The sequence below is a fragment of the Macrotis lagotis genome, chromosome 1 (assembly GCF_037893015.1).
Source record: "Macrotis lagotis isolate mMagLag1 chromosome 1, bilby.v1.9.chrom.fasta, whole genome shotgun sequence".
Classification (NCBI taxonomy): Eukaryota; Metazoa; Chordata; class Mammalia; order Peramelemorphia; family Peramelidae; genus Macrotis; species Macrotis lagotis.
Genome location: NC_133658.1, coordinates 914,648,314 through 914,676,225, shown reverse-complemented (window position 1 = coordinate 914,676,225; position 27,912 = coordinate 914,648,314). Strand labels below are relative to the sequence as shown.

Genomic DNA, 27,912 nt, shown 5'->3' with positions numbered 1-27,912 from the left:
TGAGATCTTTGTAAGACACTTTGTAAAGTGCTGTATAAATGGCAAGCACACCGCCTAATAATCACCTAAATCATGGGGACCCCTTTGTATCATTTGTTTGATTTCTTTTTACTTTTTAATCCTCTCTTTGGAATCCACCCTCCTAAATGAATATGCATTGGTCTTTTGATTATTCCCTCCCAATTATTATTTCCTATATGACCCCTCCCCACCTCACCTCCTATGAAGCTGATTTATTTCCACACCAAATTGTGTGTGGAAATATGTATGTGATGTTCAACCCTTCTTTGTACTGTTAAAAGTGAGGATTTTCTCATTCCCTCTCCCATTGCCCATTTAAATGATTCTCTCATATACACAGTTCCAGGAAATAGAACATTCCATCTGTTTTTCTTCCCTTTTTTCAGCACAAATAGAAAAAGAGAAAAAATAATTACATTCATATGGATTCAACCCAGGAATGAATTGTATGGGTCAACAAATCCTTGAATTGTACGTTAATCAGATTCACATCATTTCATTTTAATGTGACTTCTCTGGTGTGTGGCAAGGTTGGAGCTCTGGGCAAAGAACTTCTTACATTCCTTACACTGATATGGTTTTTCTCCGGTATGAATTCTCTGATGCACAACAAGGTTAAAGGAGGTTCCAAAAGCCTTTCCACATTGATTACACTGGTGAGGCCTCTCTTCGTTATGTATCTTCTTATGCATAGACAAGTATGAACTGAAGTGAAAGGACTTTTCACACTGATCACATTTATAAGGCTTTTCTCCAGTATGGATCTTCTGATGTTCATGGAAGGTGTGGCTATAGCCAAAGGTCTTGCCGCATTTATCACATATATAGGGTTTCTCTCCAGTGTGAATTCTCTGGTGGACTGCAAGCTGGGAGGACTTTATGAATGTCTTTGAACATTGATCACATTTGTGAGATTTCTCTCCAGTGTGAATCTTCTTATGATTTGTAAGAGATGAGCTTTGACAATAGGACTTACCACATTCTTTGCATTTATAGGGTTTTTCTCCAGTGTGAATCTTCCGATGGGTATTAAGAGATGAGTTTTCATAGAATGCCTTCCCACATTCATTGCATTTATAAGGCTTTTCTCCATTGTGGATTCTCTTATGGACTGCAAGGCTACAGGATTGACTAAAGGCCCTTCCACAATGATTGCACTGGTAAGGTTTCTCTCCCGAATGTAACCTCTTGTGTACAATAAGGGCTGAACTTTCCCTGAAAGCCATCTGACATTCATTGCATTTATGGGGCTTCTCTCCAGTATGAATTTTCTTATGCACAATAAGGGATGAGGTTTGGCTGAAGGCTTTCCCACATTCGTTACATTGATAGGGCTTCTCCCCGGTATGACTCCTCTTATGTACACTAAGACTTGAGCTCCGGCTAAAGGCCCTCCCACATTGATTACACTGATAGGGCTTCTCTCCAGTATGTCTCTTCTGATGTGCAACCAATGTTGAGCGCTGACTGAAGGTATTCCCACATTCATTACATTTATGAGGCTTCTCTCCACTATGAATCTTTTGATGTAGAGTAAGGGATGAGCTCTGGGAGAAGGACTTTCCACATTCATTACACTTATAAGGCTTTTCTCCAGTATGTACTCTTTGATGGACAGCAAGTTTGTAGGGCCTTGAGAAATCCTTCCCACAATGCTTACAAATGAAAGCTCTCTCTGGATTATGAATCCTCTTATGTCCATTCAAGTATGAGATGCTATTGAAGGTCTTCCCACATTCATTACATTTGTAAGACTTTTTAGCATTTGACATTTTCTGATCTTTAGTAGGACCTGGGTTCCCCGCAAATTGATTGTATTTATTGGTTGACTGTGAAGTCAAACTACTCTCAGCTTTATTACATTCATCATCTTTCTTTTCCCTAGGAGTTTTTCTGAAGAGAATATTTAATTTTCTGGAACGACTCTGCAAGTTGTCTTGCTTCTTCCCTAAATTAATTTCACATTCCTTGTTTTTTCTCAAATTGAAGTCATGGGAAGTACTCAACTTTCTGGGAGTAGATTTCTGGGTTTTAGATCTATTTCTTTTACCTAAGGCAAAAAAATAAAACAAAACAAGTAAAAAATCCAGAAATGTAGCTGCTCACTTGCTTTGGCAGAAGCTAAAGTGATTTACATTGATGTCACTTAGATCTCCTCCATTCTCCCTTACCTTCCCTCTAGTTTTTCTTTGTTCAATTTTTTTTTATTCTTAGCCCATAACACAATGTTTTGAACAGAATAATTGCTTAATAAATGTTTTCTCATTTATTTATTTATTTATTCATTCAGTATTTTACCATTGGCACTTCAATAATTCTTGTCTTCACATCAATGTGGCAAACCTCTGTCCATGGGTTGAACAGAGGATGTATGCCCATCCTATATTTGTCTTCTCTTAATTTGTTAATTCTTTCTCAGAACTGGTTATACTACTGTGGTGAGGTCACAACTGATCTCAGTTCACAAGTCTGTCAGCATCTTTCCTTGGATAGGCTGATTATATCCATTCAGGCCAAGTTCACTTTATCTTTCTACCTGCCATGTCTCACTCATGTCTGTCCTTGAGATTTCCCACTCAGCTCTGTTTCTGCATCAAATGAATAATCCAGACCCATCTCTCCCAACCTCTAGATATTGTTGAACCTAAATGAAAGACTCATTAGATATTCTAACTATATTCCATCTTATCTATCTAGATAGTGACCTTTTTATCTGCCCCCTAAAGCACATCTTCAGACTATTATCAGTGAAATGTAGTCATGAAATGAGGCAATTATGCCTCATCCTTCCAACAGTATAGTCAACCTCTCTATCTTTTGTGTCTCTCTCAGGATGTAGGACAATATCTTATACCAATTAGATAATGTAATATTTATCTTCCCTTGTGTATGATTTGGAAAAGTTGATGTCTTTTCTTCTAATGCATTCTTCTAATTTGAATATAATTTTTATTCTATTCTGATCAGCTGAGAATGCTTTTTCTGTTTCCACTTTTCCACATCTGCTTATAGGATTTTTAGACCCTAGTGCTTGGCCAATTTCTATACAGGTGTTGTGCTAATCCAAGAAACTGGCATGCTCTACTCCCAATCAAGGGACATGACTCATCATGAAAGAATTCTAAGATAAAGGAATACCAGCCCCTATCCCCAAGAACAGGGAAAGAGAAAGTTCAGTCTTTGTAAGAGGCACTCTTTCTCCTAGAATGCAGGCAAACATCAAACAAGATACAACAGGAAAAAGAGTTATGCTGAGCGGTTATAAAAGGACTCACAGGAGGCAACCCCAGCCCTTTTCAAAATGATCTTAGAAGATTTGAAGATGCCCTGCCCAACATTAGCAGATGACGACTTCCTAAAGAAAATGCTCTGAAACCTCCCATTTTCACTCACTCACCTAGAAAGGGATTCTTTGTATCTTCATTTTCCAACAGTCGTGGTGCTTCTTCCTGATCCAACTTCGAGATCCAATCTACATTGGGAACTGGAAGCCCTGATCACGGTAAATAGCAAAGGGACACAGAAACATTTAAATTCACTTCTTTTTAGGGAAATGGAATATGTTAGTAAGGTGATGCCCAGGAATACATGGGAATAGTGTAGATGATGTTGCTAGAAACTACAGAAAGGAAATAAGGAAAATCATGGAGCCAATTTATTTTTTTTACATGGAGCCACAGAATTGGTTTTTTTTTAATTTATCTCCCTCTGGGAAGGATAGAAAGTCACTATAACTTCTGGAATTTGTAATGAAGAAAGGAAAAGCATCAAGGAAGAATAAGCTCAGACTTGCTGTAGTAAACCGCTAAGAGCAGGACCAGTAGCAGTGGATTACAAACTGAGACTTGATGTCAAAATAAACACCCTAAGAATGAGACTCTTCCCAGGGGCTGCAACAGGATCAAGGGAATTCCCTGCAGCAGAAGTCCACAAAGAAAACTTCATTGACAAGTCCCCAAAGATGCTTTTGAGAACATGACTGTTCAAGTGGAATTTAACCCCTAAAGTCACATTTAAGTCGGATAATTCTAATTCCATCTTTGATCTAAAATTCCCTAGAATTGGGAGAAGACTACCTGAGGAGCAACAAAAGAAACTCCCATTTCCTTTTATATAATGTAAGGACCTTTGATGGAGAACAGGGAGCAATAGATCTCTGTCTCTTCAACAAGAAGGGACTTGGGGGCAGCTAGGTGGTGCAGTGAATAGAGCACTGGCCTCGGAGTCAGGAGTACCTGGGTTCAAATTCGGACTCAGACACTTAATAATTACCTAGCCATGTGGCCTTGGGCAAGCCACTTAACCCCAATTGCCTTGAAAAATCTAAAAACAAACAAAAAAAAAAAACAAGAAGGGACTTGTTCTCTTTCATTTTCAATCATGTTTGACATGCTGCAACAAACAGCTGGAGAGGGAACTAAGGCAGTCCTGTCAAATAGAAGGTTCCAAATGATTGAGCACTGGTGGGGTCAGAGAGCAAATCATCCTTACCTAGGGAGAGCATATTCTGAGAGATCTCCAGCATAACATCCTTGTACAGCTTCTTCTGGGAAGGGTCTAGGAAGCGCCACTCCTCCTGGCTGAAGAACACAGCAACATCCTTGAATGTCACACATTTCTGAAATACCAAAGGATTTTGAGGGTTAGACTTTGGCAATGATCCAACTCCATACAACAGCTCCTTAACAGGAAAGAAAACAAACACCAGAGAAGGCAGATGACTGGCAGAGAAAGCAAAAGACTCAGGAGGAGTGTCAGAGCAAACCTGAAAAACCATCATTGGTAAGACAATGAGAAAAATAGCCTGTGTCAGCAATTGGAAGGAACTTGAGAAATGTCTTATTGCCAATTACTTGTCCCTGTGGGGTCAGAGAAAAAGTGTGCTTTTTTCTGATCTTTTAGGTTCCATGAACATCTGTGAAGAAGACAAAGAGAAGATATATAAAACAACTTCTATATCAAGACTATCCCAAGGGTTATATTCAAGAAACCCTCTTCAAGAGGATTATATGAGTAGTCTATGAGGACCTGGCAAGAACAAAGTAGTTTGCAAAGAACTACTGGGATTAATGAAGAGAGGACAAAGAAAAAAAGCCTCATATTGTTCCTTTCCGGAGACAGATTTGATTCTTATCTAACAAGATAAAGATGGAGAATTTTTTAAAATAAAGTTTTACTGATGCATTTTGTCTTAATGTTGTTTAGATTTCTGCCCTATCGGCCACCTCCCACAAAAGCATCCTTTATACAGAAACATTTTTTAACTAAAAAAGATTCTTTTGTTGTTTAACCATCAGTTACTCTTGTCGTTGTTAGAGTCATTATGTATAGTGTGTGCTCTAATCTGCTTACTTCACTTTGTATCAGTTCATATATGTCCTTCAATGTTTCTCTATATCTTTCAAAGTTACTTTCTTGGGACACAGTTATATTCCATTACATTCATGTATCATAATTTGTTTAGTCATTTCCAAATCAATGGGCATCTGTTCTGTTTGTTATTAAAATACCACCTGTAAACATTTATATATATATACATATATATATGTATATATATATATATATATACATATATATATGTAGCCTTTTTTAAAGTGACCTTCTTGGAGTATGTGGTTAACAGTGAAATCTCTAGATCACTTGATCTATAAAATTCCAAATGGTCATCCAGAATTGATGTGCTAAGCTGTACTGGAAGTGAATTAGCCAGTTTGTCTTTCTACAATCTCTCTAATACAAACTAGTCCAACCTTCTATCTTCCTTGTCAATTTGATGTGTGGGGGATAAAACTTTAGGGTTGTTTTGATTTGCATTTCTTTCTGTATTTGGAATTTTCTTCCAAAGAATTGTTCATTGTTTGCTAGTCTTTTGAGAATATTTATATCCACTGAGCAATCAGATACTGAGGAATGCCTTTTGATATATTCTGATACTCTGAGTTGTCTAACTAATATCTTGAATTCCAAAGCCCTATCTGAGAAATTTTCTACAAAGACTTTTTTTTAGGTTTTTGCAAAGCAATGGGATTCAGTGACTTGCCCAAGGCCACACAGCTAGGTAATTATTGAGTGTCTGAGACCAGATTTGAACTCAGGTACTCCTGACTCTGGTGCTCTATCCACTACGTCATGTAGATGCCCCTACAAAGACTTTTCCCCAGATAATTGCTTCCCTACTTATCCATTTGCTTTGATTTTGTTTGTACAAAAGTATTTCCATTTCATGCAATCAAAAAAAATCCACATCACCTCTTGTAAATGCTTCTCTCCTCTATGCTATTAAGAATTCATCTCCTTCCTAGAGTTGTAAAAAAAGTATGTGATCTGAGGTTCTTTTCAATTTTTTGTCCCGTGATCCTTAATATTCATGTCATATCCATTTAGAATTTATTGTAGAACATGTTATCATCTGTTGGTCTAACACACAGTAATACAATCATCTACAAAATGCTCCTTAAAGAAATAAAAAATAATTTAAATTGCTGGAGAGGATATTAGGGCCCTTGGATTGGCCGTTTCATGGTAAGGAAAATGACAATATAACAAAACCTTAATGCTACACCAATCAGTCCCTCAAAGACATGCTCTGCAAAGATAGGTAAAATAACAAATTTCATTAGAAGGAACAAAAGACCTAGAATATCAAGGGAATATTTTCCCCCAAAACAGAAATGAACAGCTTGCTTACTTCAAACAGTAGGACAGAGTGGCAGTCATTCAACTATTTGGTTCCTGTTACAAACATAGATATAACCTGTTCAATGCACAGATGAGACAATTGAAATTCAAACACTCCTTTTTCTTCTCAGGGAACCATTATCCTTTCATTGTCTTAGGTTGAAAATTTCAACATTGTCCTGGACCTCACTGATAATCAGATGCAAAGCCTTGTTATTTCTACCTTCTTAACATCCACTATGTCTTATTCTTTCCTTCCTCCCTTCTCTCCACTCACACAGCTCTGGGGAGATTAAGTTTAGTATGTAATAATGTAAATTCTTATGCTCGAGAAATGAACACTCATCTTCCCAAGTACAAGGTAGGAGAGGTGTAACCACACCTCACCTGACACAAATCAGAGGAGACTGCAAGCCTAACCTGAGTCAAGAGTGTGGCACTGTCATCCCAAAAGCTAAGGCCATCTGATGCCTCACCATGAGAGATCCAGGACACAAAACCAGGTAGCTAGACTTCCCAGTTTGCTCTGGTCAGACCCCCTCTGAACTTTTTTCTGGGAACCTAATCTTTTTATTTTAGAAAGATCCTTTGGAAGGGTGACCAAGATGATGATGAATTATGAGACTGGGTCACTGAGAATTCAGGTTAGAAGGAAGTTTGGAGTTTTATCTTGAGACTGAAGAATCCCTGTGAGATATGAATGATAGTTGTCTTTGAATATCTTTGAATATCTGCTTGGCAGAAGAAAGGAACAATAGAGGAAAGTTAGAAAAAGATAAAATTAGGTTTGATTGAAAGAAACTCTTCCTACTCAAAAGAGCTCTCTAAAAGTATAAAAGACTCTCTAGATTTAAGAAAGAGTGCAGCGTGTGGAAGAGGAGATTCTAGGGTCAGATAGTGAGTCAGAGTTGACTGCTGAGATTCCTACCAAAATAAAATCTGGTCTGTGACTGAAATGGGATACTTCTATGGTGGAGCCAAGATGGCAGAGGGAAGCTAGAAGTTCCTGGAGCTTTTCCCAACACAACTTTAAATAAAGCCTCTACACAGACCTTAAAGCTACAGAACTCACCAAAAAGAAAAAAAGAAAAGAGTGAAACAACTCAAGATATCATGCAGGATCTTTAGTAAAGGTCTGACTCTTCTGGGGTAAAGGGGAAATATAGCCCAGGATAAGCAGGAGAGTAGAAAAGTCAGGGAGGTTCTTAGTCACAGTGCAGTTCACGTCCCACATTAGCAAGCCAGCATGATAGCGGGTCAGTAGAGATGATTCCAACCCCAAAGTCCAAGACTTGGAAACACTGGTGCAACAGATAGGACTAGGTTGGGAACAAACTACTGCATAGACAAAGCTTTAGTATAAAGGAAGAAATAAACCTCTTCATGGCCAATGCATAGGAACACCTTGGCAAGCAAAACACCAGATACCAGATCCTGATTCCAGCACAAAAAGCTTGGAAATATACTTCCTGTACTCCGGTAGCAGAGTTCAACTATCAAAATGCGCAAATAAACAAAAAAAAGAGTTAATAAAAAGCTACTACTATGATAGGGGTGATAAAAATGCCATCTCAGAAGAAGCAAGCAGTGACAAATTTCCTACTTCAAAAGTTTATGAACTGATTTCATATACAAAATTTCTTGGAAGAGATCAAATATGTTTTTAAAAACCAAAAGAGAGAGGGAGAAGAAAAATGGGAAAAAGAAATGAGAGCCATGCTGGAGAATTATGGAAAATTGACTGAAGCAATCAACTCCTTTAAAAGTAAAAATGATCAACTGGAAAAGGGAAATAACTCATCAAAAAATAAAACTGATCATTTGGAAAAGAAATCAACTCATCAAAAAAAAATTAACCAACTGGAAAAAGGAAACACAAAAGCTAACTGAAGAAAATAAAACCCTAAAAATTAGGATTGGACAAATATAAGCTAATGACTCTGAGATACCAAGATTCCATCAAACAAAACCAAGAGGCTGAAAAAAACAGAATAAAAGTAAAGTACCTTTTAGGGAAAACAAATGATCTGGAAATTAGATCCAGGAGAGATAATTTACAAATTATTGGACTACCTGAAAGCCTTTATAAAAAAGTAGCCTGGAAAATATCCATCAGGAAATTATCATGGAAAACTGCCTAAGGTCCTTGAACAAAAAGACAAAATAGTTCTTTAAAGGATAATGTTGTGGGGGTGGCTAGGTGGCTCAGAGGATAGAGCACCAGCCCTGGAGTCAGGAGGACCTGAGTTCAAATCCCTCCTCAGACACTTAATAATTACCTAGCTGTGTGGCCTTGGGCAAGCCACTTAATCCCATAGCCTTGCAAAAACCTTTTTAAAAAAATAACATTGTGTCTTAAGAAAGAGGAAATGAGAAGAATTCAGAAAGACCCAGGAAGACTTGTGTGAACTGAGGTAGGCTGAAGTGAAAAGCACCAGGAGAACATGTTTGTCCTTTGATATTATAAGGAAAACAGCTAATCAACACTTCAGAACTCTGGTCAAGGCTTTCCCAGATAAAATTATTTTGTAATATTGTCTGCCACAAGAGGGCGCATTCAGGGGGAAAAGGAGAGGACAGGCAAAATGTTGAGATGAATAGACAATAAAACAGTTAAAACATCAAAAAATGTGTAGAACATTCATATGAAGAGAGTTAGGAACAGGAAGTATTATTACTACATTTCATATGTATTTATACAATTTATATTTATACACATACAAACATACATATAATTTATATTCAAATGAATATTATATATATATATACATATATATTTAAAATGCACACTGACAGATTCCTTTGTAATCTCTTTTCTGTTGTTCTCTATCTATGGAGATGTCCATGTTTGTTGATGTTTGTTAAGTCTAAATTAACAGTACTTACCTGGGATGGAGTTCTCTGAGACCCAGGAGCCATTTCTTCTGGCTCCAAGTTTCTGTCTTGGGCTAGGCTTGGACTTCCTACAGGCTGAAGTGAGAAGAGAGAGGATTCTCAGAGGAGGAGGGGAATCTTTCTTTTCTTCTTGCAAGCAGAATACTGACTTTCTCCCCAAGGACCTACAATGGACAGGGGAACCAAGGAAGGTGAGAGCCCCTGGTCCTTCCATCAGGTGACAGACTTCAGTCCAAACAGTGTTGGAAATGCCATAGGTCTGAACAGAGAGAATATTTTACATCCTCTTCTACTCCATCTTTCTTCCTTTGGAGAACCAAAATGCTGGAAAGGGGAGGTACCCTAAATGGTCTGAAATCAGCCAGACTGTGACCAAAACCTTCTGAATCCAGCACCTTTCCCTTCCAATCTCCCCATTTTAGCCTCATATCACAAAAGGAACCCTGTGTCTAGCCCAGGGATTTCTCAATCTTTTTTTTTTTTTTTGCCTCACCGACCCCTTTGGCAATCTGGTAAAGCCTGTGAACCTATTCTCAGAATAATGTTTTTAAATAAAAAAAATTAACAAAAGATTATAAAAGGAGCTCGATTGTTTTATTTTATATTTATCTGGGGTGGCTAGGTGACACATTGGATAGAGTACTGGCCTTGGAGTCAGGAGTACCTGGGCTCAAATCCGACCTCAGACACTTAATAATTACTTAGCCGAGTGGCCTTGGGCAAGTCACTTAACCCCACTGCCTTGAAAAATCTAAAAAAATATATATTTATCTGAATTTTTTTAAGCCAAGTTCATAGACCTCACATTAAGAACCTCTGGCCTAGAGATCTGACCGAATGGTGACTCTAGGGGAGAGGGAGGGCAGATTTAGAATGGGAGGAGATGGGCCTAGGTCTGGGCATGGCAAGGTTGGGGCTTGGAGAGATCATCTCGGCTGGGAAGAGGCTGTGGGAAGAGGCTGGCAGTAGCGTGGCAGGCTGGGCAAGGAGACAGAGAGCTCAGGATGGGGGGGGGGGGGGGGCTGGCAGACAAATCCCGGACCTTGGTGTGGAAATGAGAGCTGTGAAGAAGTCGAGTCAGAGAGACGCAGAGCTGGATTAGACAGTGGGGTGGGCACTAGACAGTGCCATGGGGCGGGGGCAGAAGGAAGCCTGGGTTCCAGGAGCTGTTGGATGATATGGGGGCGGTGGAGGGGGGAGGGGGACAGGACGTCTGGTAAAAGGGATGGAACTGGGATCTGGGAAGAAAGAGTCCCTTGGGGGGGGGGGGGCAGGATGAAGGCAGGATCCCAGGATCCAGCCAGGGGAGGGGGAAAGACTCACCGGGAAGCCAGACAGGAGGAAGCCAGAGGAGAAGAGGGCTGGTGGAGGCCAGGGCTGGGGGGCTGGGGGCTGGGGGCGCCGGGAGCTAGGCTGGGTGGGCCGGTGATGAGCCCCGGCTCGCAGCCACAAAAGAATTCTTGGAGGACGCGGCCAGGGCTGCGCGGGCAAAGGCGGGGCCTCACTAGTCAGTCACGCTGCAGGCGGGGGGTCCCCGCTTCTGTCCCTGCGCCCCCCCCTACCTCCACTGCAACCACCCCGCCCCGAGGTCCTTGATGTAACGCTTTGCTCCAATCCTATCACCCAGGAGGGTCCTGGCTCCCATCGCTTGCTGGCTGGTAGGGGTGCCCGCCCTGCCACCCTTCCCTGCCCCACCCGGGGCCCAGCCTCAGGTCTCTGCCTGCTTCTCAGCCCCACACTCTGCCCTCAGACTTCTAGAATTCAGTAGACAGGAAAATGGCCTCTATCGCCCCTGGATCTCCCAAGCCACAAGCCACCCCCCCCCCAGGAGCTCCATCTTTGCTCTCCGTGGCCCAGCACCCCTGAAACCAGCCAGCTCTTTGCTCTCCCCCTCCCCATAATCCTGCCACCACCCTCCATCTCCCTGCTCTCAAAGGCACATCTTCCTGACCTTCCAGATCTCTCCCTGCCCCACTCCTCCCGAAGCTTCTGTCCTAAACTAAGGCAGAACTGCCTGCCTTAGACCCAGCTCTGCAGTTCTTACCCTGGGGTTCCTAATCCCCGGATTTGGTAGAATTCTCTATGGCTACCCAAGCCCAGCCCTCCAGCTGTTGGTCCCTGCCCATCTTCAGTTCTAGTTCCAAGGAGCACAGCGTTTTCTTGGAAGGGGCGTCCCAATGAATTATTACAGGCCTCCAGTCCCCCTCATGGTGATTCTCCACCTAAGACATCTCTCCTTGTCTCTGGGTGAGTCTTCCATCCCTTGGAAGGTGTTACTGTATAAATCACAAACCTATGGCCTCTAGCCTCAGACAGCAGCCACCCTCTCTGAGCACCCCCACCCTGCCATGAATAAAGCACTTTGGCTTTGTAAAGCATTGTGCTAGGAATACAAATGCACACACACACACACACACAAAAATAGTTCCTAACGTCATCAAGATTCCATCTAGTTAGAGAAAATACAAGGAACTTGTAAAACAGAGGTGTCTTAGATTGGAGTCACCTTGATGGGAACTGGAGGACACCCCTTTCAAAAAGAACACTTTTGGGGCAGCTAGGTGGCGCAGTGCATAGAGCACTGGCCCGGGAGACAGGAGGACCTGACTTCAAATTTGACTTCAGACTCTTAATAATTACCTAGCTGTGTGACCTTGGGCAAGTCACTCTTAACCCCATTGTCTTAAATTAAAATAAAATTTTTAAAAAAGAAGAACATTTGGATGTGATAATAGTTTGTAGAACTAAAAGTGGAAGGGCTCAGTAGAGTGGCTTGAGTAGCTATAGAGAATCCTAACGAGGGGAGTAGCATTCCCAGGGTAAGAACTCCAGAGCTGACTCGAAGGCAGGAAGACAGACCCCTTCTTGATTTTATCGGGCCAATTAGACTAGGAGAGGCATCAGTCTTCCCCCAAACACAGACACAGAGACAAATACAAAGTATGTTCTGCTGCTTTGGTACAACACATGTGAATCAACATTTGGATGCCTTAGAAATCACACTCAAGTAGTAATGATGATGCTATTAGTCCTTCATTCTTGAAGACTGTGAGAATCACATGAACTGGATTTGAGGGAGTTACCATCTCACTTGTCTCTCCAAGGCCATCTGAGTCCAGGGACCAAATAGGAATTCACTGATGAAAGGGTTTGGCATTTTCCTATACTACCCTGCCTGGTTCCTTGATCCAACCCCAGGCCATGATAATGGCACTGGAATGAGGTGGTGGGGAAGTTAATAGGATGTAGCTTGTGACTGCCACACCCTTGGCTGAGATTCGCCAGGCGATAGAGTGTGACTTTCATGAAGGGTGAAGAAAGATCTTTCTCCACCTCCAAAATCCCTGCATGGCAGCTTCTGCTAGGGGCTACAGCCAGATACAATTGCTTCAAATCTCTGGCTGCCTTTGCCACTCTAAAGGACACTAGAATATACACAGAGTCCCTCTGATGAATTCATTCCACATGGAAGAATCTGGGAAGACTATTTGGGGGAGTCATGAAGACAATGATAAAAATGCTTTGAGAGACTTACTTGCCTAGCAAGTTTCCATTCTGCTATCTACTTGGATCTGGAAGCCAGAACCAAGGCTTTCATATTAAAACACACACACACACACACACACACAGAGTCAGAATATAATTTCCTTTTTGGCTGTTCACTTTGGATTGATTCCTTCCCTCAAACCATCTGGTGAGATGCAGTCTTGTAAAGGCAAAACCATTAGACCTTCTCTACCAGGAGGTCAGCATATGGCCACATAGAGGCAGGTTCCCCCCGCCCTTTAACCTTTTCTATTTGGGGTGATTTTTGAAAGTTGACAAGAGTGAGTTTAATATCCCAGTATCCCAGCATCTGGGCTTTCATTCACCTCAGTGATGATTCCCCAAGGAACTGGCAGTGACCGTTGGGAGTGACCTTCAGAACCCAGGTTCAGTTTAGCTGAGACAAACATTCATCAGTCAGGGATGCTGCTTTTGGAAGTAGATTTGCTGACATACTGGAAATGAGTTAAGTCTAGACAATATTTTGGGGTAGCTAGGTGGCTGGAGTCAGGAGTACCTGAGTTCAAATCTGGTCTCAGAAACTTAATAATGACCTAGTTGTGTGGTCTTGGGCAAGCCACTTAACCCCATTACCTTGAAAAAACCTTAAAAAAAAGAAAAAGAAATGAGAAGTCTAGACAATATTTTGTAAAAGATACAAGTAAAGTTTCATTTTCATAAGGCATTCCCTTAATGTTTGATCTTTAGGTTTGAGTCACTTTGGAAGCAAATTTGATTAGGCTCTTTTCTTTGTCTTTTCTTCAAAACATTCCTTGAAGACTATAAGCTTGCCTGGACCTCACAAACTATTTCTAGAATTATTTTTATGATGTATTTTTTAACTACTTATAACTTGAGATAGTTTTTATAAAGGAATTTCACATCACCTCTTTCTCATTTTTCTATAGATGCTCATAAAATGCTAAAAAAAAATCACAAAAGCATTCATATTTTCCCCTTAAGTACAAAGGGAGTTTTCACAATATAAGACGTTCTATATACCTCCCACTGGAAGCACAAACTTCTCTTCTCAACATTCCATATGGCTCTTTAGATTCAGTTATTTCAGTCCTCTTATCTTACAAAATTAAGGTTTCAAACATTGGCTCTAATGCATGTAGCAGTAGGAACTAGTTGTCTTCTTTGGGTCTCAATTTCCTTCTGTGTAAATTGGAGAAGTGTGAAAAAAGTCTTTGTCCTCTCTCTATCTTAGGAACTTTAATGTTTATAGGATTGTAGGAATCGCATTCAAGGCTGTGACTATGGATTTCATCCAGGAAGAGTAGTGCTTTCTGGACCCTACTCAGAAGGAGTTGAACCAGAATGATATGTTGGGGATAGCTTAGAACCTTCTGTCCTTGGGTAAAGGCCCCATACATTTATCAACCTGATCCCGTACTGTCCCTATTCTCACTTCCTTACCTTGTTTAATAAAAACAAAAACAAGAGCTTCCTTTGTAGCTCCTCCTGCCATCTTTTCCCAAAATTGAAATCAAAATTATAGAATCTCAGCCTGGGAAGTGTCCTCAGAAATTATCTGGTCTGATGCCCATTTGGATAAGAATTTCCTTTACCACAATTCAATATTGGTTAATGAACTTTCCTTAAAAATGTCTGGTGTGATTCAATTTGATCAATGTATAGCATAGAAATAATGCAAAGACTATCAGGCTGCCTTCTGGGGGGGGGAGAAGTGAGATTAGGGGAAAATTTGTAAAATTTAATAAAAATTAAAATAATAAAAAAATTTTTGAATGTCTGGTGTGAGGACCCCCTAAATATTGATACAGGAATCAGCAATAAGACATGGTCACTAAAAAAGCTGACATTAATATGGACTGTGTGGATGGAAGCAGAGTGTTCTTGTGAGGGGAGCTAACAGATCCTGGGACTCTTGTGACCACACCTACTGTGTCCAGATCTGGGCATTGCATTTAAAAACTTAGACAAAAGAAATAGAAGACAGGAGATTATGGGTGGACCATGTTCAACCCATCAGAAAGGACTCCCACATCGAGGAAGCAGCAAAGCCCCCATGTATAAATGGTATAGTGTTGTGTGAATGAAAAACTATACAAAAACATTTATTAACCTTGCTATGCTAGAGACTTCGGGGAACAGCAAGTTGCTCTGTAAGATACATATTAAGGTTCACACATAACAATGAAAAGCATCAGTAAGCATTGTCTATAACTGGCATAATAAGTTAGAAAATTTCCCAATAAGAAGAGGGGTAAAACAAGGATGCCCATTTTTACCACTATTATTCAATATTATTACTAGGAATGTTAGAGGTAGCTAGGTGGCACATTGGACACAGTTCTGATCCTGGAGTCCAGAGGATGGAGTTTGAATCCTGCCTCAAACACTTGACCTACTAGCTGTATGACCTTGGGCAAGTCATTTACTGATTGCCTCCCATCCAGGGCCATCTCCAAGTCATCCTGATTCATATCTGGCCTCTGGACCCAGATGGCTCTGAAGGAGAAAATGAGGCTGATGACTCACTCAAATTCAGTTTATGTGCTTATCATGGCATCTCCCTGACGTCTGATCTTGTTCAAAAATGAAGGTCAAATATTATTATTATTATTATTATTATTGTTATTGTTAGACATTTTAGGTGGCACAGAGGATAGAACAGTGCCCTGGAGTCAGGAGGACCTGAGTTCAAATTTGACCTCAGACACCAGAAACATACTAGCTACTTTGGGCAAGTCACTTAACCCCATCGCCTTACCGATAAAGAAAGAAAGAAAGAAAGAAAGAAAGAAAGAGAGAGAGAAAGAAAGAAAGAAAGAAAGAAAGAAAGAAAGAAAGAAAGAAAGAAAGAAAGAAAGAAAGAAAGAAAGAAAAATGTTAGCTATAACAATAGGAGAAGAGGGGCAGCTAGGTGGCACAGTGGATAGAGCACTGACCCTGGAATCAGGAGTACCTGAGTTCCAATCCAGCCTCAGACACTTAATAAATACCTAGCTGTGTGGCCTTGGGCAAGCCACTTAACCCCGTTGCCTAGCAAAAACTAAAAAAAAAAAAAAAAAAAAAGCAATAGGAGAAGAAAAAGAAATTGAAGGAAAAACAAAACTAGCAGTCCTTGCAGATGATGTGATGGCATGCTTAGATAATCCTAGGGAAATAATTAACTTTAGTAAAGTTAGAGGATACAAAATAAATCTACATAAATTATCAACATTTATTTATTTATATATACATATAACCAACAAAATCCAGTAATAAGAGATGGCAGGAGAAATTCCAACTAGTGCTGAAAAAGTTGACCAGGGATGCTATATTACCAGAAAGGAGTCATATCTCAGTTAGCATGAGAAAATACAGAGAATGAGAAAGGTTTTCAAATGAAAGTTGGTTTATGACCCTTGGAGCAGGCATTACAGAGAACACAATGAAACAGTAGGTAGTTTTAGTGGGGGTAGTTGGGGGTATAGGTTGCAGTGGATGAGAATAAGGATGTAGTCAGTGAGAGAAGGCAATAGCAATTGAGGGTTCATAACAATTAGGGTGGAGAGGGCATGACAGAGGAATGTTAATCATTGTATAATGAAGCTAAGTGATATAATGCACAGAGCACCAGTCCTGGAGTGAGGAAGATCTGAGTTCAAGTTTGGCCCCAGACATTTGACACCTACAACTGTATGACCTTGGACAAGTCACTTAACCCTTACTGCCTCCCATCCAGGGTCATCTCCAGTCATCCTGATCCATATTTGCCACTGGACCCAGATAACTCTAGAGGAGAAAGTGAGATTGGTGACTTAGCACAGTCCTCCCCCTCCCTCCCTCCCTCAAATCCAATTCACTTGTTTGTCATAGTATCACCTCCCTGATGTCATGGTCTTCTTCAAGAAGGAAGGACAAACATCATCAATCATTGAATAATGAATTTAAGGAGATGATCTTACTTCATTTGCCTCAGGCAGCTGGTGTAACTGGAAAGGGAGGTTCGAGGTCAGGGATCTCAAGGAAAATAATGAAAAAAGTAGCAAGCAGGAAGGAAGCAACCCTAGCAACAGTAGATTTCAAAATGTACTACAAATGAACAATCACCAAATGATTTTATACTATCTTTAAAAAAAAGTAGATTAGAAAAAGAGATTAGCTATGTAACACATGAAACAAACAAACACTGTTGGTATAGTGTTGTGATAGAAATAAATTTGAAGTTAGCCTTCAGGGGTTATTATCAACCTTAGTGGGTCCATGAAAATAAGGTCAGTGAGCAAGAGTTAGGAGTTAAAGCAAAAACATCTTTACTGGCCAAGTAGAAGCATGTGGAAGCATCTATTAGGAACATAAGGTTAAAAAAAACTTTCTTTTATGCAGCAAAATTAGAATTATTTAAACCAATCAGAATAAAGGTCAATCTTAACATTAATCTTAACATTTAACATCAGGAAGGGCTAGATGCAGTTTATTTTAAGGACATAATTCCAGAACAAGATATCCTACCCTAAGGGCACAGGATTATGCATTTTTCAAATTATGGGTTCATAGCCTGGTTCTGATACATACTGGCTGTGTGATCCTGAGCAAATCATTTATCCTTAAAAGAAAGGGTGTTCAAACAAACAAAAAGTCAGCTAGTTTACATATATGATGGGTGTTTGTGTGTGTGTGTGTGTGTGTGTGTGTGTGTGTGTGTGTGTGTCCTGCCCAGCTAAGATGTGTATCCATATGGGTTATCCAGACATAGCTGGCACAAGGATCAAAACTCTGGTGAGGTTACTCAAACTTCACCAAGGGATGATTCAATTTCTCCTTCGAGTAGAACAGGAGGGTATCTAGGTAATTATTAAGTGTCTGAGGTCTGATTTGAAGTCAGGGACTCCTGACTCCAGCACCATGCTCTCTCCACTGTGCCACCTAGCCGCCCCTTTTTGTTACATTCTTGTCCTTGGTGTCTGATTGTTTCCTTTCCAGTGTCATAGTAATGTAATAGTAACTCTGTTCTTACATAATAAGCTTCCTATCACACAGACTTCTTGATGTAAATGCTTTTTGCCTACCCCTAATTATTCTACCACTTTTATTCATCTCCTAGTGAGCAACCTGGGGCAGCTAGGTCATCAGTGATGCAGTGTACAAGTTCTGGAGTCAGGAAAACCTGAATTCAAATCCAGCTTCATTATATGTACTGCTGTGTGACCCTGGGCAGTTCACTTCACCCTGTTTGCCTCGGTTTTCTCATCTATAAAATAAGGTGAAGGAAATGGCAAACTGCTCCAGTATCTTTGCCAAGAAAACCTCAAATGGGGTTATGAGGTGCTGGATATGACTGGACAACAAAAGGCAAACAACCGGAGTCTTTAGTAGTTAGCAATACGCAGTTAAATTAGATTGTAAAGTGTTTATGAGGCACTAAATTTGTGACAGAGACTGCTAAAGGCTGGGACTACAAATGCAAATAGAAAGAGACCCAATTCCTGCTCTTAAATGCTTACATTCTAATGAAGACAACATATTGTATATTGTTGAGAAGGGGCAAATGAAATCCATTCATTATTTCAATTCGTTTTTGATTAGTTCTTTAATTTTTCTCAAAAAATCAAATTGTAGGCAAAAAGCATTAATTTTGCTTCCTCTTTACTTAAGCTTAACCCATCCTTTTCTCTGTTATCATAGGTACATCTAGTCTACCTCTATGCCAAATAGAAGTAAAAATAGTGAGCATCCTAGATTTACCTCTGATCTTATTGGAAAAATCTCTAAATTTTCTCCATTTCATGTGCTTGCTCCTGGGTTTAGATCAATATTATTTACTATATATTAAGAAAAGGTCTAGGGGCAGCTAGGTAGCATAGTGGATAGAGCACCGGCCCTGGAGTCAGGAGTACCTGAGTTCAAATCCAGCCTCAGACACTTAATAATTACCTAGCTGTGGCCTTGGGCAAGCCACTTAACCCCATTACCTTGCAAAAAAACTAAAACAAATGGTCTGCTTCTTTTCTTTCTAGAGTTTTTAATAGACCCAAGTTTTGGATTTTGTCAAAAACTTTTTCAGCATCTTCTGATTTTGTCATCTCATTATTTATATTTATTCATTGTGATTTATGATATGCAGATTTCCTTTTGTTTAAGCAACCCTCTCTATGGTACTGGGATAAATCAAAACAGAACATAATTGATATTCTTTCAAATGTGATGATAAAGCCTTTCTAAGACTTTATTTAAATTTTTAAATGTTCATTATGGATATTGGTCTATGGTTTTCTCTGTTTTATCTTTCCCTGTTTTAAGTACCAAACCATATTCATACATAGAGATTGGAGTTTTTTAATCATATACATGTTTAATTTTGAAATGAATTGTTCTTTATGTCTGATAGAATTTTTTTATGTTTTTGGAAAACAATGGGATTAAGTGACTTGCCCAAGGTCACACAAAATAATTTAAGAGACTGAGTCCTGATCTGAATTTAGGTCCAATTGATTCCAGGGCTGGCTCTCTATCCGCTGAGCCACCTAGCTGCCCTTTGATAGAATTTACATGTAAATGCATCTTTTCTTTGAGAGTTCATTTATGTCATTTTGGATTTTTTTTATATTTGATTATTTAAATAGCCTATTTTTTCCTTTTGAGGGTGGAAGTGGCTATTCTTGGTCTGTTTGCCTCATCTCTCTCTTACCTAACCTTAAACTGATTGGCCATTGCCTCAGTCAAACTGTGACTTGGGAAAGACCTAGCTTTGAAAAGCCAAGGTCTCCCACTAGACCAGGGCCACACCCTGGTCTCCATATCTAGCCCCTTGATCCAGATGGATCCAGAAGAGAAAGTGAACTTTGGCAACTTTCCACAGTCCCCTCCCTTAAATCCAACTCACTTGCATGTCATGGCATTATCTCCCTGAAGTCATGATCTCCTTCAAGAATGACAGACAAATAACAGTCATTTGTTCCGACTTATGCTTTGTTGTGATCTTAACAGGTCAGTCAGTTTCTAATAAGTTCCTTTATTCCCCCTTCACTTGTTATAATTTTTTTCATTTTTAATAGGAACAATTTAGTTTTTCCTTCATTTTTCAATACATTAGCTAACCTTTTACCCTGTCAGTTATATGTGTGTGGCTTTTAGGTTTTTTTAAAAATTCTTTAACTTTTAGAATTTGTTGCTTAGTCAAGGGGAAGTGATATTTTTTAAAGTTTTTTATTTCATGGCCAGTTTATTGATTTGATCGTTCTCTCTTTTCTTGATTAAAATGGTTAGAGAGATACATTTTATCTTCAGAACAGCCTTAGATAAATTCTATAAGATCTGACTATGTTGTTTATGCCATTGTCTTTAAGGAAATGTTCTGTGGATACCACAATTCGCTTTTTGATCTACCAGTTCTTTAGAATTGTGCCATTTAGTCTCCAAATATTTTTATTTTTTTTCTTTAAGTCTAATCAAGACTTTTATTAAGTACCAGATATTGTGGCAATTACTAGGAATACAACAGAAGGCAAAGGGTACTCACAATTTAACGTGAGAGACAATCTGCAAATAACTATTTATAAACAAGATATTTGCAGAATAAACTAGAGGTAAACTCAGAGGGAAGGTGAGAACCAGGAAAAGTAAATCAAAGAAGTCGAGATTTTAGCTGAGACCTGAAAAAAAGAGAAGTAAAAATTGAGAAAATCAAATTGATTCTTTTTTTGTTAATGTTTTCATTCTGTATCACTGTCAACATTTTTGTAACTACCAGATTCATTTGTCTCAGAGTTTGGAAGCAGAGCTTTCCTATAAATCACTCATCGTCTCCAAGTTAAATTTACACATTCACTGCTCCTGCTAATCACTCTTCTATTCTTGTGGGAAGGAAATCTGTTATTCTTGAAAGAGGTACGTGGTTGCCAGGGAGTTTGGTCCTTATCTCTGAAACACAAAGCCTGGTCTGTTATCCCTGGAACACTAACTAACCAGGCTTGTAGACACCACCAGTGAGCCACCCATGGTGACCAGATGGAAGGAGGGGTTGTTGCTAGCCCTGCAGTCCAAATTTCCAGCCAATCATATTGTCCTACACATGGGTGATGCTTCTGACTTTGTAACCAATCATATTATTTTCCCCATCTATGATACTGCCTTTTTTGGCTGTCCCTTCTTTTGTTTGCAAAAATTATCTCTCTGCCCTCATTCAGGATCGTTTGGCTTGCTAAGAAGCTAAAAAACCATTTTACTGGTAATCACTATCCTTACTAATGAGTTGAACATGCTGAGAGCTTTATGCCTCAGTTTACTTTAATTTCTCCCATAGCTGCCAAGTGGGAGAGATGAGAAAAGAGCATTCCAGAATTGGGGAAAAATGGGAAAATATCAGTAAAAATGAAAGGAACTGGGAGAGGGAGAATGTTGTTCAAGGAATAGTAAAGGGGGCAGTTAGGTAGTACAGTGAATAGAACACTGGCCCTGGAGTCAGGAGGACCTGAGTTCAAATCAGACCTCGGAGATTTAATAATTACCTAGCTGTATGATCTTGGGTAAGTCACTTAAGTCTGGTGCCTTACAAAAAAAAAACAAAAATAAAAATATTTTTAAAATAATGAATAGTAAGGATGCCAGTGCCATTGGATTATAGAGAATATAGATGGGAGTAAATTGTATTAAAACTGAAGAAAGATGTCAGGTCATGAAGGACTCAAACTAAAGATTTTATACTTGATTCTGGAGGCAATAGGGAGCCACTGGAGTTTTTTGAATGGGAGTGGGGGAAGGAAATAATCTGGTCAGCCCTTCTCTTTAGAAAAATCCCATTGGCAGCAGAAAGCAGAGAGTTACTATTCTAGAACAAGCATGAGGAGGTAAGATTCTTCACCTGGTTGTCTCTGACAGCATCAGAGGAGAAAAGGGGGAGTAGATGAGAGCTGTGGAATGAGTTGAATCGTAAGGGCAATGAAACAGATTGGATATTAAAGAAGGGGTGCCATGGTTACCCGGAGGGTTTGAGCCTGGGTGACAGAAGGAACGGGGAGCCCTTGGTAGTAATAGGGAAGTGTGAAGGAGGGGAGGGTTTGGGTGGAAATCTAATAAGGTCAGCTTTGGAGACTGTTTATTCCTGCTCCTTCTCCTTCAGCCTTCTGTCGGAAAAGACAAATAGTATCTTGACCTAGAGATTATTACTTACTCTTAATTTCTTCCTGTTTTCTCCCACCTTGTCTCACTCTAGATCATACTTTCATGGTCCCTCCAGCAAGAGCCCTCTCAGATTGCCTTCCATCTGCTCTCCATCTCTAATATATGTCTAGCTAATCTTCATGTCAAAAAATATATGTTTCCAAAGGACAGAGGGTATCCTAAGTATCTAAGTGACTGAGATCTGGTTGGGGAGGTGGGAGCGATGTATAGCCTTCATTTAATTTTCAAGAGTTACGTACTCAAAACAGACCCAGAAGAAGACTATGGAAGTTTAGAGAGTCCAAACAAACTGAAGAAATAAGGACTGGGATACAGCTCAGAGATGGGGTTTTTTGTGACCCACTTCTATTTTCCTTGTACTCTGTCTCACTTGGTAGCATCCTCAGTTGCCATGGTTCATCTCTATGCTGATAGACATGTTTTGTGGGACCTAGTTGGTTCTTCTGAATCACATGTAACATCAACAGCTGACCAATGCATATTTCAGATGAGGCCTGAAAACATCTTGCTTTTTTTTTTTACCTCTACAACACTTTGCATCCTGGCCCTTCTCTCTGTTGATAGCCATCCCCTTACATACACACACACATACACACACAGACACAGACACACAAACACAGCCCTGCCTTGGTCCTGCAGGATCCCCTCTACAGCTAGGCTTGTATAAGAGCCTCCTCCCCTTGAAATAAGAAACACATGTGCTAGGGGGAGTTACATTGATGTGATATCTTTGATTCAACTGATGAAAGGATTGGGGCTAGCTGTCTTGGAAGGTTCAAGTTCAGATTTCACTTCAAATGTACACTTCCTTAGTCATCAGGAATTCAACCTTTGATGGGCTCTGCTTGAAAAAAGACAGAGGATAGGGGTAACTAAGTGGCACAGTGAATACAACACCAGCCCTGGAGTCAGGAGGACCTGAGTTCAAATCCAACCTCAGACACTTAATAATTACCTAGTTGTGTGCCATTGGGCAAGTCACTTAACCTCATTTCCTAGCAAAACAAAATCAAACAAACAAACAAAAAAAAGACAGGGGCTGTGCATATAAAGAACACAAGTCAGCAAAACTAATCAAGTACAACCTTTTTTTAAAAGTGTTATTCTACACAGAGAATCCCTGTTGGTTAACTTGTAGAGATTTACTCCTGGATGAATTTTTGGATATATATGTTGGATTAATGAGTTTTGGTTTTGATTCACTCCTACAAAATAACACGTTCACACCAACAAAACTAAAAAGTATATTTAATAAAGTGATTATAAAACAGGTAGAAATAAATCAGTTTTACAGCAAAAGTAACCAATAAGTCCTAATATAATATAAAAAGGAGAGCAACGCCTACATGACCATAAATATTAAGAGAAAATATCACCGATTTGGGGGAGCTTCAACATTTGAATCAGCAGCGGTTTGGGAGTCCCGGGGTCCAGCCTCCAGAGTCCCAGTTGGGAAGATCCCAGGCAGAGTGTTCTCTCCATGGGTGAGACTCCAATTAGGCTAAGGTCTAATTAGATCTTAAATAGCTTGAGAACAAAGAAAGCTTCTTGCCAATTTTTTTGTGGAATAAAACCAAATTTTTCGGGTTGTCTGAGGAAGGAGCCACCCCTCCCCGAACCCCAAGAATTACTATGTTTACATTCAAGAATGGCTAGTTCCTGAAGAGATGGGCAGTGTTAATCAAGTACAGCCTTGAGAGTCTGGCCAGGACTAGTCAAGGACATTCAGCAGTTCTTTTAAATACTCAAGCTGTTTTAAATATATGCATAAAATCAGTCCAACTCATCTCTCCTCCCTGTATATCAGGGGTGAATTGGGGGGGGTCACTAATTCTCTGTACAACAGAAGTAAATTGAGGGTCAGTAATTCTCTGTAGCTAAACTATAAGGCCTTACTATGGAAAATCTTATATCTTATGTATTAACCATACAATATACTAAATCATCTCCTTTCTGTAAAGACTTTCTCATAATCATTGAATCCTAGCAATTCACTCAATTTTGCTTAATAAGTCCTGCTCTTCCAGGAAAAGTTTTTCCACATTCATTGCATTTACCAGGTTTCCTTCTATTATGAATCTTTTGATGAAATAAATCTTTAAAAAATGAATAAAATATGGTTTGTGGCATAAGCATCTGAGATGATTGATAAAGGTATTGAGAATATTTTATGAGTTATTATTGAAAATGTGAGTATTAAGAAGCAGAGCAAACGCTATTCACTTTCTGTCAGTTCCCAGAAGATATCAATCATTCAAATAAAGGCTTCTGAAAATTAGGAAAGTTATATCATCACCATCGCATCTCTCACAGGAGAGGATACTTGAAAGAACTATGCATGAGCAAACTTGAAATATGCTGTAAAAAGCAGGAGGGGCACCAACCTAAATAGAGACTCATAATGAAATCCTAAGTAGTAGCAATAATAACTACGAAAAACGATAATACCAGTGAAGCCCCAAATGGGGTTTCTTTATGGATGAAGGTCAATTGTTTCAAATCGCTTTGCTTGGAAAGCAATTTTGGGGATTCACCCAGTAGCCTCTCTTATTTCACATGAAAAAAAAAATTTACAATGGAGACAATATTTATGAAGGCCAGGATTATGGAAAAAGTTTCACCTCCAACTCAGCCCTTACTTTGACATCAGAAAATTAGCAGAAAAACCTAATAAGTGTAAGGCTTCACCCATGGTCATCCCTTACTTCACATGACAGATTAACACTGGAGAGAAGCCCCACGACTATAAGGAATGTGGGAACTTTCACCCAGATCTCAGCCATTACTGCCCATCAGAGAATTCATACTAAAGAGAAACCTTCAAAATGTAAGAAACTGGGGTGGTTAGGTGGCGCAATGGATAGAGTACTGGCCGTGGAGTCAGGAGGACCTGAGTTCAAATCCAGCCTCAGACACTTCATAATTACCTAGCTGTGTGGCCTTGGGCAAGCCACTTAACCCCATTGCCTTGCAAAAAAAATCTAAAAAAAATGTAAAAAATTATAGAAGGCCTTTACCCATTTTTCCTCCGTTATTTTACATGAAAGTAAAATTTCATAATTAAGGAAAAAATCTATAAACGCAAGGAATGTGGAAGTGATTCTATCTGGATGTCAGTCCTTAGTACCCACTAAAAATTCAGAGAGCATCTAGGTGGCACAGTGAATAGAGCACTGGTCCTGGAGTAGGAAGGACCTGAATTCAAATCTGACCTCAGACATTTAATGATTGCCAGCTGTTTGACCTTGGGCAAGTCATTTGATTCCATTGTCTTAAATAAATAATGTTTTTTAAATTCATAACAGAGAAACCCTATGAATGTAACAAATGAGGGAGGGCCTTTTCACTTTTCTCCCTTATTTCATTATGGAGAAGATTTTTTTGTATGTAACATATATGGGGAGTCCTTCACTCAGTGCCCCCTCCTCTTGATTTCATCTAAAAGAATTCATAATGGAAAGAAACTCTATGAATATAAAGGACTTCCCTTGGAGCACAGCCCAGTGAGAAATCACACTGCATAAAAAACTTAGCAGTGTAAGGAATGTGGGAGGACATATCTCAACTTTTCCTTTCTTATTTCACAAAAAAGAATTCACAAAAAGAAACCCAATGAATGTAAGCTACCAGGCAAGGCCTTTACCCAGTATCGATCTCCCAATTCCCATGAAAATATTCCTAATGTAAAGATTGGGAGCAGGGCAGCTAGGTGGCTCAATGGAAGCAGTGGAAGGAATGGAAGAGGGCCTTTACCTGCTTTTCCTCCCGTGTTCCCCATGAAAGAAGTCAAAACAGGGAGGAAGTCTTTGAATGTAAGGAAATTGCAACAGTTTTTCACCTCTAACTCAGCCTTTTCATATCAGTCCTAAGTATAATGAATATGGTTCATTATATATAAATTATAGATAATATATCATGTATTAATTATATATGCTAATATATTATATACTAATATTAAATATATTATGTTATAACATATTATATATTGATAATATATATATATATATTCCTCCCTTATTACTCACTAGAATTCAGAATGGAGCTAAATGCTATGAATGAGGGGAGAATTCCACCTGGAGCCCATCAGAGAATTCTCACTGGATAAAACCTTAGCCTTTAAACTGGTGCTCTTCCCTTGTTTTAACCAAAGAATTCTTGGAGAGAATCCTTGCAAATGTAAAGATCCTGGTCTCTTTGTAAAGGCTAATTAAGTCTCTGAGTGAACTGAGTCTTTGTGAAATGAGCCAAACCTGAAGACCATAGTCCACATTAGCAGGAACATGTGGGATGACTGGCCAAGGTGGACTTAGTTCCTCTCAGCAGTTCAGTGGTCAAGGGGGATCCTAAAAGACTGGTGATGAAAATGCCATCTGCATCCAGAGGAAAAACTATGGAGATTGAATGCAGACCATAACATAGCACTTTTGCTTTTTAAAACTTGTTTTATTGGTTTTTTTCTTTGTCATTTTTCCTCCTTTAGTTATGATTCTTCTTTCACAAGACTAATAGGGAAATAAGGGCATCTAGGTGGTACAGTGAATAGAGCACCAGCCCTGCAGTCAGGAGGACCTGAGTTCAAAACCACACACTTAACGATTACCTAGCTGTGTGACCTTGGGCAAGCCATTTAACCCCATTGCCTTGCAAAAACATAAAGAAAAAGAAAATGAAGGACCAACGTTAATATGGAAATATATTAAACATGATTATACATGTATAACTCTTACCAGATTACTTGCTATGATGGGGGAAGGGGAGGGAAAAGAAGGAGGTAGAGAATTGTGGAATTCAAAGGTGTATGTGGAAAGCCATCGTCGTAGATAATTGGAAAAAATAACGTGTGAGAAAAAAACTGACATAAGAAAGATTTGAAAATAACTCTTTCTGATGGGACAGCTAGGCGGCATAGAGGACCAGGGCTGGAGTCAGGAGGGCCTGGGTTCAAATCCCACCTCAGACACTTCATAATTACCTAGTTATGTGACCTTGGGCAAGTTTTTGCCTTGCAAAAACCAAAAGAAGAAAAGAACTTTCTGGCTTGGAAGAAATTTCTCCACTTAAAATGTAAGACTTCCTTTGACCTATTCCTCAATTTGAACACAGGGTTTAAATGGGTTTTTTAATTCGTAAATTGCACGGATCACATGGGTTGCAGTGTCATCTCACTGCGGCTGGTCTTCGGGGGGGGGGGGGGGGGGGGGGGTTGCATATTTAAATCCTCGGGAAAACGCTGTCAATGCCGCTTAGCACAGCCAGGCTCTAGAATCACAGACTCTCCCCATCCGAACCTTCTGGAATGGCTCGGACCGGACTCCGATCCTCGGCGGAGATCGTCTTCCTTCTAAAACCAGCTGGGCGCGTCTCTGCCTCGTCGGCTGCGCTGCCCTTGACCCCCGAGACCACGCGGTGCCCTTGAACCCCCCCGAGGCCGCACGGTGCCCTTGAACCCCCCCGGAGGCCGCACGGTGCCCTTGACCCCCGAGGGCGCGTGGTGCCCTTGAAGTCCCCGGAGGCCGCACGGTACCCTTGACCCCCGAGGCCGCGCGGTGCCCTTGACCCCCAGAGGCCGCACTGTGCCCTTGACCCCCGAGGCCGCGCGGTGCCCTTGAAGGCCGCACCCCCCCCCGAGGCCGCACG

At 40.0% G+C, this 27,912-nt stretch overlaps 1 protein-coding gene across 1 annotated transcript; it reads right to left on the bottom strand.

Annotated features, from left to right (window-relative positions):
• Nucleotides 1-473: 473 nt before the first annotated feature.
• LOC141509818 (uncharacterized) lies at nucleotides 474-9,842 on the bottom strand. The gene is made up of 4 exons (XM_074219627.1): nucleotides 9,586-9,842; nucleotides 4,513-4,639; nucleotides 3,419-3,514; nucleotides 474-2,071 (listed from the first exon to the last, which is right to left on the bottom strand). The coding sequence occupies exons 1-4, from the start codon at nucleotides 9,616-9,618 to the stop codon at nucleotides 513-515; spliced, it is 1,815 nt and encodes a 604-aa protein (XP_074075728.1). The 5' UTR covers nucleotides 9,619-9,842; the 3' UTR covers nucleotides 474-512.
• Between the last annotated feature and the right edge of the window lie 18,070 nt (nucleotides 9,843-27,912).

Bases quoted from the DNA above. Each gene is read 5' to 3' on its own strand.
- LOC141509818 (XM_074219627.1), bottom strand. From the start codon at position 9,618: ATGGCTCCTGGGTCTCAGAGAACTCCATCCCAG. The intron at 4,640-9,585 runs GTAAGTACTGTT...TTGGTATTTCAG, and splicing joins CTCAGAGAACTCCATCCCAG to AAATGTGTGACATTCAAGGA. The intron at 2,072-3,418 runs GTGAGTGAGTGA...TTTTTGCCTTAG, and splicing joins TACAAAGAATCCCTTTCTAG to GTAAAAGAAATAGATCTAAA.